Source organism: Carassius auratus, unplaced genomic scaffold (genome assembly GCF_003368295.1).
Source record: "Carassius auratus strain Wakin unplaced genomic scaffold, ASM336829v1 scaf_tig00036718, whole genome shotgun sequence".
Lineage (NCBI taxonomy): Eukaryota > Metazoa > Chordata > Actinopteri > Cypriniformes > Cyprinidae > Carassius > Carassius auratus.
Window position 1 is genome coordinate 1 of NW_020526335.1, and position 13,167 is coordinate 13,167.

A 13,167-nucleotide genomic window follows, 5' to 3' on the forward strand; every position below is an offset into this window, starting at 1 on the left:
AAATTTCTTCATCAGATGTGTCTTCTGGTGCAGATGGAGAGTCAGTGTCAGTGATGGAGGGAGATTTGGCAACTCTATCAATCACTGATGTTAAAACAACCCAACAAGAAGATATAAAATGGTATTTTGATGACACTCGCATCGCTCAAATCACTGGAGATCTCAGTTTTATCTGTACAGATGTTGGGTGTAATGAAGATACTGAGAGATTCAGAGACAGACTGAAGCTGGATCATCAGACTGGATCTCTGACCATCACAGACGTCAACACAACTGACTCTGGACTTTATGAATTAAAGATCATCAGCATCAGAAGAAGCAGTGAAAAGAGTTTCAGTGTTACTGTTTATGGTGAGTCATTTAATGAATTTAATGATTGAGCACATTTAAAAGCTGACAATGAATGCGAATTAGCTGTTTGTTTGAATGATGATCTAAAATAAGGAAGTACGTTTATAAAGTGTATAAAACAGAGATACTTGTTTCTTTTTAAAGAGCATGATTAAATCAATTTCAAATCCTTAGTTGTTGATGTTTTGTGCATTTTTTCGGCATAAATATATTTCCAGTCATCCATTGGTTTGTGTTTCAGATGTTCCTGCTGCTGAACGAGATGAGATGAAGAGAAAGTCAGTGAAGGAGGGAGAATCTGTCACTTTAAACACTCGTGTAATGAAAAATATGAATGATTCAATGAGGTGGTATTTTAATGACATCTGCATCGCTGAAATGACCGGAGATCAGAGTGATATCTGTACAGATGTTGAGTGTAATGAAGGTACTGAGAGATTCAGAGACAGACTGAAGCTGGATCATCAGACTGGATCTCTGACCATCATGAACATCACAAACACTGACTCTGGAGAATATAAACTACAGATCAGGAGCACAGAATCAGCATCATTAGGAAGCTTCGTTGTTACCATCACTGGTGATTAATCATTTAATTTAGGCCCCTTGAGCCCCAGTTTTACAATAGTTACATTTTATTTATTTATGTTTTTGGAAAAGTGAGCTTTCACTCTGTATCAAATGGAGTGGAACATTTCTGGAAACTTTTCCAAAATGTCTGAAAGTTTCCAAATTTCTAGAATGTTTCTGAAACTTACCGGACACCTTCCACCAGTTTTTAGCCCTAGTATTAAACTATGATTGAGATCGTCACCTTCATGTGAAGTGACACAACCAAGACAAGCTCCGCACAAGACCAATGTTAAAATTAAAATTAGTCTGTTTTTTTTTTTTTTTTTTTGTGACAGCTCACAGTAATTTGATGCTGTTTAATCTGCTTCTCGTCAAAACCCTCCAGATCTCATCATTTATGAGTTAAATCAATATCAGCTGATGACTAAGCAGGAAAAGTGTACTTGGAAAAACACATAGATAAAAATAGTTGCTCTTTATCTGTTTCAGATTCAGGTCTGTCTTCAGCTGCTGTAGCAGTTATATGTGCTGCTGCTACTGTTTGTGTCCTGCTGCTGATGGCTGTATTTCTATATTTACTGTACCATCCAGTAAGATGGAAAGGTGAGTATTAAATTTAGCAATGGGAAGTCTGATTTTTTTTTCTGCAAAACTGGTTCTTTCATACAGTTTGTTTATGTAATCTTGTTGAAACAATTATTCACCAGTTCATTTACGTCAATATAAGGAATGTAGCAATCCTGTTTTTGTCACTCCAGATTTGGGTCATTTACCGTCCTGATCATGTATGGACATGTATTTTCCTAGTGTTAGCTGCACACTTAACCACATTTTAATTATTATAATGAATCCGATGTACAGTGCAATGCATATACACTGTAAAGGCAAAAACTAACTGTAATCTGATGAGCATTATAAAATGTAATATACTCTAATTACGAGTGCTTGATTTTTGGAAACTGATTACGTAATTTAGATTACATGTAATCAGTTACTACCCAGCTCTGATTACACATACAGCTGAATTAACAAGATGGAAATTGTGTTTAGAGAATTTTAATTAACAAAAGTAGTGTGTGTTTAATTGAGTTTATTATTGTTCAAACAGACACCATGACACAGCACAATGATCAGGTAAGATACTGTGAGCACTGAATCAGTTTAACTACAATAAATCAGAATTAATGTCTGCAGGTTGGAAACATGTTTGTGTGATTTTTGCAGTTTGATTCAGAAATCAGTACATTGAAACACCAATAATAACTGATTCATCAGGACAGCACTGATATTACTGCTTTACTTAATAAAAATCAATGGTGTGGATACATTTTATATATCAATACATATATTTGTGATAGCTTATTCAATTATATTATTATCAGAATTGTATTTAATATTTTATTTTATTATTATAAAAAAGCGCAAGGGTGCCAATATTTTTTACCACAACTGTATATTACTGAAGTATGGCGGATGACTGTGTAATTACAGTGTATTTAATCTTCCTAATTTTTGTTTAGGTGAATTGTTTGTCCTGTTTATTTTTTTTAACCTTCTGTGAATCTTTTTTCTTACAGGCTGATGGTGTTAATGATTTGTCTGATCAGAATGACGTTCCACTGATGGATGTTGCTCATGAGAGGTCCATTAATCATCATTAATCAGACTAATCTAGTGACAAACACTACCAGTGACCCTAATCACAATGAGATCGAGCCTGCGTCTGTCAGTGAGATTTAACATTTATTACAGTTTTTTTTCTATTGCTAAACGACAGTGAGCACAACTGGAGCTAAATGTGCAAAATCTCTAACTACGGTCTGCACTACCAACAGTCACCTGAGCTAAACAGTTCACATCACCTGCAAAACTCATTCAAAGGCAACACAACTCTTAACACACGGCTCAAAACAGACTGAGTGCAGCCAAACACTACACACAACCCTCACTGAGATAACACACACCGTCACTCGGAACACACAGAGAGGAAAAACACTACACACAACCCTCACTGAGAGAACACACACTGTCACTCAGAACACACAGAGGAAAAACACTACACACAACCCTCACTGAGAGAACACACACCGTCACTCAGAACACACAGAGAGGAAAAACACTACACACACCGTCACTCGGAACACACCGATAGGGAAAAACACTCCACACAACCCTCACTGAGATAACAGACACCGTCACTCGGAACACACAGAGAGGAAAAACACTACACATACCCCTGAGTGAGAGACCACACCGAGAGGAAAAACACTACACACAACCCTCAATGAGATAACACACACCGTCACTCAGAACACACAGAAAGGAGAAACACTACACATACCCCTGAGTGAGAGACCACACCGAGAGGAAAAACACCACACACAACCCTCACTGAGAGAACACACACCGTCACTCAGAACACACAGAGAGGAAAAACACTACACACAACCCTCACTGAGAGAACACACACCGTCACTCGGAACACACAGAGAGGAAAAACACTACACACAACCCTCACTGAGAGAACACACACCGTCACTCGGAACACACAGAGAGGAAAACACTACACACAACCCTCACTGAGAGAACACACACCGTCACCCGGAACACACCGAGAGGAAAAACACTACACACAACCCTCACTGAGAGAACACACACCGTCACTCAGAACACACAGAGAGGAAAAACACTACACACAACCCTCACTGAGAGAACACACACCGTCACTCAGAACACACAGAGAGGAAAAACACCACACACAACCCTCACTGAGAGAACACACACCGTCACTCAGAACACACAGAGAGGAAAAACACTACACACAACCCTCACTGAGAGAACACACACCGAGAGGAAAAACACCACACACAACCCTCACTGAGAGAACACACACCGTCACTCAGAACACACAGAGAGGAAAAACACTCGCATCAAACTCCAATACAGAAAATCATCACTTTTCATCTTTACAGTTTGAACAATTTCAGTGACTTCATACAAAGTCATATTTTCTTCAAAGAAAGGAGTGACATTCTTTCACGTGATTTATTTACATTTTTAGAACATACCAATTCTTTATGGTAAATGAAAATAAGCAGTTTGCTTCAATAGTCTGTAGTAATCTACAGAATTACAGTAATGAGAAAAAAAAAGGTAGAAACTAAAAGTACATACTGTAATTCGAACAAATAATTTTCAAGGCTAATCCTGAAATTACAATAGACCAACGCTACTTTTGCGTCATCGAAGGGTAACGCCCCTTTTTGGGGGAAAACAAACGGATTCCTGATACAGAACTCGGTCCAGGGACCTTTTTTTTTTCATTGTTTCTGATGTGTACAGGCCTGTCAGACACAATTACAAACAGATATTGTATAATATTTATATTGTTTAGTACTAGCCTGCGAAATATTTCAAACTTAAAATCAGTTAACAGCCAAGGTAGCATGCCTAATGAGAGCTAATGTTAATCACGTAGCTACTAGCAGCTTCGTATTTCTAACTACAACAAAACTGTCAATAGCTTAAATCAAGTGAAATATGATCCAAGTAAACCACCGACTCCTCTTGACATGGCCTCATCGTCTAGTTTATCATACTGGGAGTATGTTAATGACAAAAATAGGCTACTTGGTGATTCCACGAAATAATGGTAAAGTTGGATGTCCATATTTGGCCACTGCGTGGGGTTATTAATCCAGTTTTCGACCATTTCAAAGGGAAACCTCTGTAAACACTGTATTCAGCTTCTTTAAATACCTCTCATGGTCCTCGGCCCGCAAAGAGAGTGTGTATGCTTCTGCCATTTTTGCTATCAAGAAATTAGAGCGAGTTCTGTATCAGGGGAATCCGTTTGTTTTCCCCCAAAAAGGGGTGTTAACCTTCGATGACGCAAAAGTAGCGTTGGTCTATCAGCAGTGTTTGAAATCTCTTCTGTTTTGAATGTGTGCGTCACAGTTTTGACAGCAGTGTGTTAGCATTTGAACAAAGTGCTGTAAATCCACAGTGTTGTGCAGGTTGTGGTTTAAGTCATGGGATAAGTGTGTAGAGTTTTAAAAACTGTGTTCAAGCAATGAAAAACGAACTAGAGTTTGGTCCACATGAACTGCTGCTGTGCAGACTGTAGTTAGAGTTTTGCACATGTGACTCCAGTTGTGCCCACTGTCGTTTAGCAATTGAAAAAAAACTACATGTACATGTAATTATTTTGATACTTTCATGGATGAAGCGGTACTTTCATCTACCTGAATAAATCATATAAAATGTCCTAAATATTTAATCTGTGACACAATGAATGTAATAGTATTAGTGAAATGTGATCATTATTTTAAGTTAATTGTCAAAAGTCTGATTTTGAGTAAGGCTTGTTTGTATTTGGCTGGGTTATTTTGTACAGTTAAAAGACCGTACACCGACAGCTCAAATAGGAAAAAACTTGTTACTGCATTAGCATTAGCAAAGCTACTGATTATTGAACAAAGCATCATGCCTCATAGTAATGCATGCAGTTATTTATAACCATGAGCTCTACTCTTCTATACAATAACAACAGAAACTTCAGCATAACAGAAACTCTTTCAAATGTCAAACATAACTGAAAATAAAACCTAAAACACTAAATTTCAATATTTGCTCTCCATATCCATGCTATATGCCAATCATCATATTAGAATGATTTCGGAAGATCATGTGACACTGAAGACTCAAGTAATGATGCTAAAAATTCAGCTTCAAACACCGCAATCAAGTACATTTTGAAATAAATTCAAATAGAAAGAAGCTATTTTAAATCTGTGAAAATATTTCAAAATTGTACTGTTTTTGCTGTAGTTTGGATACTTTAAATAAATGCAGGCTTGGTGAACAGACGACAATTATTTCAAAACATGAAATACTGATCAAAAACCTTTGACTGGTAGTCTATGCAGATCATTTTTATAAATTGAAACAAAGTGCTTTAGCCAGGATAAAGAGAATGAAATGGCCTCTGAGTTGCTGCAGAAAAAGAAAAAAGAGAAACCATAAACACACCAGACGGGCTTATTGAAAAATTCAAATTGAATCTCTGCCAGCAGTAGGCGCTTTGAGCTTTTGCTCCTGAATGATTCTTTATCAGATAAAAATGCCATTGAAACTTTTCTGAAGACAGTTGGTTCTCATCAGATATACGTTCGTATTAAACACCCGCACCGCGTTTTGATATTGAAACGGTCAGTACTCATGTTTATTAAATGAAGTCAACCGCCACAAATATTAACCGCCACATAATTAGTGTATGAGAAACACTGCAGTAATGTATTTCGAAATATCGGAAATGTGTTTAAAAATCGTACAATCGTTAATGCGAAACACACACACACATATAACGATACATTTAGATTTTGAATTATATTTCAGCACTTGGTTTTAGTTGTGAAAATTTCTCAATATTTTCAATACAACACTGAACCACAATTTATTTAATAACATATACACAGTTTTTAATTATCACCTTAATTTTTAAAATATTTTTTTTTTTTTTTTTTTACAGTGAACTGAGCGTTTTATATTCCATGCCTTTATGCATTAATGATGTGGGTTGTGTTTGAATGACGAAATAGCAAATGAAACACGTAATATGTTAAAGTAAGCACAGTGAAACAATATTATTTTCTTTGTAAAAATAAAAAAATTGTGATATTTTATGAAGTCAAATTTTTATTGTTTTTTGTGTGTAGCCTATGCATTAAGCTTCTGATTTTGCATTTTTTTTTTTTTTTTTAAATTGTATACATTTTATTATACAACTTGAAACATTTTTGTTTTCTGTAATGCATGTAATTAAACATTTGATTAACTTATAGCAGTTGGAATCTGTGAGTTTGTATTCAGAAATAACTGAACTAAATTACTAATTATTAAGTTATTAGAATCACTGTGTGGCTTTATACATTCTGTAATCAACTTTCACCTTCAACTACAGTATTCATTCTTTTTTTTAAATCTGTCAATTCCTGGTTTTGGCACTAGAGGACGTTCCAGTGGTGTAGTATGCAAGCCATTTTTGCTTGTGAATGAAGAATTTTGCTTACAAGATAAAGAAATTAACAACATGTTCAAGGGACATCAGCTTTGGGTTTTCATAATAAAAGATAACCTCTTTGAGAATGAAAGTGTGGGTCACATTTGTAGGGCCAAAAACAAAAGCACTTTATTCAGCCCAAAATCTACCCAGATAGCAAATGACATGTGGCCCAGTTCTGGCCCACATCTCCCATATTCTTCTGGCCCACATACCGCGCGGAATGACGGCGATGACTCAACCTGAGTCTGGCTGACATATGTCAGCCACAACTGAACCAGATCTGGGCCACATCTCAGAAATGGTGTGGGTGACATCTGGGCCAGATCTGGCCCAGTTTTGTCAGACAGAAGTCAGCCACAACTGTACCAGATCCATGCCGCCTCTCACAAATAGCATGGGCGACACCTGGCCCAGATGTCAACCACGCCATTTCTGACATGTGGCCCAGATCCGTCCCAGTTGTGGCTGACTTCTGGGTTAGATATGGCCCATATTAACCCTTTCTAGACACAAAAGAATATGTAATTCATCCAGAATAAAGAAAACACTCATGTAGTCTAAACTGCTTTATTAAAATATAAAAATGTGACAAATAAATATACATACATGAATACAACTGCATGTATAGATATAAAACAAATACATTTACATTATTACAAAATACAGATAAATATTTATAAATATAGTTAAATACACATTAACATTACATTTACATTAAGCAGACACTTTTATCCAAAGCAACTTACAAATGAGGACAATGGAAGCAATCAAAATCAACAAAAGAGCAATGATATACAGGTGCTGGTCATATAATTAGAATATCATCAAAAAGTTGATTTATTTCACTAATTCCATTCAAAAAGTGAAACTTGTATATTATATTTATTCATTACACACAGACTGATATATTTCAAATGTTTATTTCTTTTAATTTTGATGTTTATAACTGACAGCTAAATTCAGATGTGGCAGAGAGGAGTGAGTATGAGAAACATTCAGATACACAGGCTGATTCAGTCTTCTGAATTGGGAGTAGCGAACATGCATTATAAACTTCTTTCAAATTAGAATCTGTTGGGGAGATAAAATGTGCAAGATAACGTATATGTACTAATAAAAACATCAAACAAAAAAAAATGTATCTTTTACTCTCCAGTATTGAAAGCAGAACTGATAAGGGAGCCCTTGATACTAGCCACATTTCCACTGTCGGGCCAGTGCGAGCCAGGGCTTAAAGCGGGTCGGGCGGGGCTCATAGCCCCGGGCCAGAATAGCGCAGGGTTTCCACAGTGGAGCTTGAAGCACCGCTGCACGTCACTAAAACACGCCCTTTACACGCCTCTCAGAACAACGTCATGCAAAATTAATCACACATAAACACACTTATTTCTATTTTATTTATTTATTTATTTTTAACGCTTATGAAAATAGCCTGCTTATTCAGTCGAGTCTGTTTCTGTTTATTAGCCACAGTATAGCTGTCATATTTATAATGAATGATAATATCTCTATTTTCATAAAAGCTCCCGAACAAAAAAACATTATTAGGCTATATTCTTTTATGATAGGCAACGTGAGATAAACTCTAGAGACGAGGCTTGTGACAGATAATATAAGTTACTTAATAAATACACGATTGTGATAGAGAATAAGAAGCTGACGTCTGATTTCTTCAAGCGGTCTTATTTTACCATGTTTACTATGATAACATGTTTAGCGTGCATATCTTTTACATCGCTTATACATATTTCTGCCTTGTTTAGTGTTTATAATCCACAGATCAAGTTATTTCAAACACTCGCTGCTGACTGAAAGAGAGTTTTGAGCTTGATTTATTTTAAAAAGTGTTTAATGCTGGTGTTAAAGCTATTATCTTTCTGAAATGATCCGCAGCGCAGACTCGCTATTTTTATAAAAGCTCACAAACAAAAATCATTTTTATATTTTGGTGATATGCAACGTGGAGCTAAACTCTTGAAACGAGATGACAGATAAAATGTTACTTAATGAATACACAATTGTGATAGAGAACAAGAAGCTGACGTCTGATTTCTCCAAGCGGTCATATTTACCATGTTTACTGTGTAACGTTAATGTTTAGCGTGCATAGTCTTTTACATCACTTATAAATATTTCTGCTTTGTTTAGTGATTATAATCCACATTGGATCAAGTTATTTCAAACACTTGCTGCTAACTAAGAGTGAGTTTTGAGCTCAACTGATTTTAAAAACGTCTTTAATGCTGCTGTTAAAGCTGTTATCTTTCTGAAATGATCCGCGCTGACGCTCTCTAGACGCGGAGAAACTCCGCCTTTGTTCATAACCCCTCATCTAGCCCCAGCTGGCCCGCTTTGGCCCAAGGTTTTCGTCGGGCCAAAAAACCCTGGCCGTTGGCCCCGAGGAAGCCCCGGCGAGGCACGATCAAGCCCCGGAAGTGACAGTGGAAACACGACCGGCCCTGACAGGCACTAGCACGCCTGGTCTTAGCTCGATAGTGGAAACACGGCTACTGTGACACAGCTCTTTCAAATTAACATTACCTTTTTTGCAGTGGCGGTAGTTTGTATGTCCATCTATAGTTGCCATCATCTAAGGTCTTTTGAGTACTGGTATCATCTGAAGTCCTGCAAGTCCTGTGCTGTGCAGTTTCTAATAACCCTGGGATGGACATTTGCAGAAACAGGAAGGCAAAGGGAGAAAGATTAGCATAGCTGCTGTTCATATCATTTCAGGCAATGTGCACTTTTTACTATTTCATCAATGGAGTACATTGAGTACTATTTTTAATCTAGTAGCTTTAAACTGAAATAATTTTTCTAGATCCCTTAATAAACATATTATTTGTGGTCTGTTTTTGGGGAACAGACACAGTCTCTATAGAATGGACTGCATATGCCAGAGTAACATTTAATACATTTTAATAAAGTTTAACTGGGAGGAACATCATAACTGTAATTTACACAACCATTCAAGAGTTTGGGGTCTGTAAGATATTTTATGCCTTTATAAAAAATCTCTTATGCTCACCACGGCTCCATTTATTGAATCAAGTTACAGTAAAATAGTAACACTGTGACTATTACAATACAAAACAACTCTTTTCTATGTGAATATTATGTTAAAATGTCATTTATTCCTTTGGTCAAAGCTGAATTTTCAGCATCATTACTCCAGTCTTCAGTGACAAATCTTCAGAAATCATTCTAATATGATGATTTATTGCTCAAGAAACATTTCTGATTATGATCAATGTTAAAATACAGATGTGCTGAATTGTTTTTTGTTGGATTCATTGTTACATAGACTCTAAACATTTTAATGTTAGTGTTACATGCATCAAATTGTTCAAAATCATCTTTTTCAAATAGTGTTCCTGTTGTTCAACTGGTAGGGCACTGCGATAGCAAGCAAGCAAGCGCAAGGTTGGGGGTTCGATTCCCCGGGAACACATGATATGTAAAAATTGATAGCCTGAATGCACTGTAAGTCGCTTTCATAAATAAATGCAGGTCTTTTGAACTTTGTATTCATCTGTGAATCCTGAAAAATAAAATGCATCACGGTTTCTACAAAAAAAATGAAGCAGCACAACTGTTTCAACGCTGATAATAAGTTTCTTGAGCAGCAAATCAGCATTTCTGAGGGATCCATGTGACAGTGAAGACTGGAGGAATGATGCTGAAAATACAGCTGCACATCACAGGAATAAATTAGTTTATAATGTATTCACATAGAAAACAGCTATTTTAAATTGTAATAATATTTCACAATATTACTCTTTTTACATATTTTAATCAAATAATTACTACAGAGGTGAGCAGAAGAGAATTATTACAAATTGTATCAACTTCAAGCTTTTGAACACTAGTGTACAGTATATTTGAGGTTTGACTTACTGTACTAGTCTTGTGGTCAATAGCATCTTGGAGATGTTGTCTTACAGTAGGTTTACTCCAACTCTGCTGGGTGCAGCAGGCCATCAGCACTGAAGAATCTAGGAACAAAACAAGCAATTTGACACAGAGCCAACAATATTTAGTCTGCAGTTCCAGGTTTATTAGACGAAACAAGCTAGAGCAGGTGAGATGCAAAAAATAAATAAATAAAATAACAGATTCATTGCGATATATGTTGTGAAAAAAATGCATATTAGGTTACTTAACCTTTTCAGCGCTTCCTACATCTCTGTCAGCAGCTCCCTTCAGACATATTGAAATCTTGGACACTCCCTTCTGTTGTAGAAGGATAATTTTATTATTCTTGAAATCGCAGAACAGTTTTATGTTTACCATAAAAGATCAAAACAACTTTAGTTCCCTCTCGAGGCGGTAACTCAACATTACGTCAGCTAAGACGTATATGGGAACTCTTCCCTTCTCCACTTTCACTGAAGAAAGAGTGTTTGTTGCACACGGGCCAGATCTGGCCCACACACAGCAAACCACGACTCAAATTAAAGCCGGTTTGTCACACACGGGCCAGATCTGGCCCACACACAGCAAACCACGACTCAAATTAAAGCCGGTTTGTCACACACGGGCCAGATCTGGCCCACACACAGCAAACCACGACTCAAATTAAAGCCGGTTTGTCGCACACGGGCCAGATCTGGCCCACACACAGCAAACCACGACTCAAATTAAAGCCGGTTTGTCACACACGGGCCGGATCTGGCCCATAAACAGCATGCCACAACTCAAACTAAAACCGGCTTGATGTGTGTGGGCCAGGGATGGCCCATATAACGTCTGCCGCTGCCAGAACTGAGCCAGATGTGCCATAGTTGGCCCAGATGAGGCCCGGATATGTTTGCTATCTGGGTATTGGTTACATTACGCTCACAAAATAAATGGGTGACAGTTTCCTTCACAAAACCACAAAAAAAAAAAAGAGCAAATCATCAATATCAGAGTATTTAGAGATGGATAAGTTAACAGGATAGATTTTATGAATGATTTCTTGGATACACAAAATTTACTAGGCAAAAGTCAGGCCTTTCTCCAAATAATGTTTGTTACAAGGGATCCCCAATAGAATTTACCCCTCGGAGTAATCTTTCTCTTGATTTGAAAAATTGTGCGAATATATCTATTGTTCCATTTTCTATCTAAAAAATCTATCTCGCCCAGACGTAAAGCTGGATAAACACTAATACCTTTACTGAAGTTAAGGTGATTTTTAATTAATTGAATTAAGCCTGCTGGGATAGCTTTTATCAAGCTATTATATTCTTTTGGTGGAACTGGAAACTTATGGAGATTCAAACATTGCTTATAGGTTAGAATATGACCAGAATCATCAAAGACAGATAGAATGCAATTAAAATTATTGCTAAACCAACTAGGAAAAATCATTATTTCTAATGATTATATCTGTATACTTTGTGGGGGGAATGGACAAAACACAATTTCCACGAGAGAAGGCATTGCTGATGAAAATTAGATAAGGAGATGGGTAACTTGCTAGGTAAAAAGTTGCACTTTAAAAGGGAAAGACATGCCACCGAGTTTGTTAAAGATATTATTAGGAATAAAAAACCATAACGACACTGGATTCACAAGGCCAACTTTTCAGCCAGTTTACTTTAAAGGTGTTTATAGTATCAGCATAATCCAAAAAGTCAAGGCCACCTTCACCTCTGGAATTAGGAAGTACTTCTCTTTTCAATTTGTGAGGCCTATTTTTCCAAATGAAATCCAAAAATATTTTGTTAATTTCTCTTATAGCTTTATCATTGATAAACAGAGAGAGAGCAAAGTAGTTCAGTGGCTAAAAGTAAGAAAAACGGGGAGACTGGACAGCCCTGTCTGACTCCACGATGGATGTCAAACCTTTTAGACGTGCCACAATTAACGATCACTGAGCTGTTAATATCTCTATAAAACATGGTTACAGTATCAATACATGAATAAATTAATTACCGAATCCAAATAACTCTATAGAGTGCGAAAAAGAAATTTGTGTTCTATGGAATCGAAAGCTTTTTGAAAGTCAAGAAAAAGTATTAGTAAAGTAGACCATCTGAATGAATTAAGTTAGAGAAATTCAGCACATCTACTACTAACCTGATATTATTAGATATGTGATGGCTTTTCATGAATCCCGACTGAGATTCTGAAATAATGTTATTTAGACCAGTACTTAATCTTTTAGCATAAACAGAGGCTAAAATTGTATA

The 13,167-nt window shown here is 36.6% G+C and overlaps 1 protein-coding gene across 1 annotated transcript in view; it reads left to right on the plus strand.

Annotated features, from left to right (window-relative positions):
• The first annotated feature begins 53 nt into the window (after positions 1 to 53).
• LOC113082688 (dentin sialophosphoprotein-like) overlaps positions 54 to 13,167 on the plus strand; it is a 146,674-nt gene continuing 133,560 nt past the window's right edge. Inside the window, exons 1-3 of the mRNA XM_026254229.1 lie at positions 54 to 351; positions 593 to 931; positions 1,414 to 1,527. Of these exons, the coding sequence (XP_026110014.1) occupies positions 54 to 351; positions 593 to 931; positions 1,414 to 1,527 (751 nt within the window). The remainder of the gene's footprint in view (positions 352 to 592; positions 932 to 1,413; positions 1,528 to 13,167) is intronic.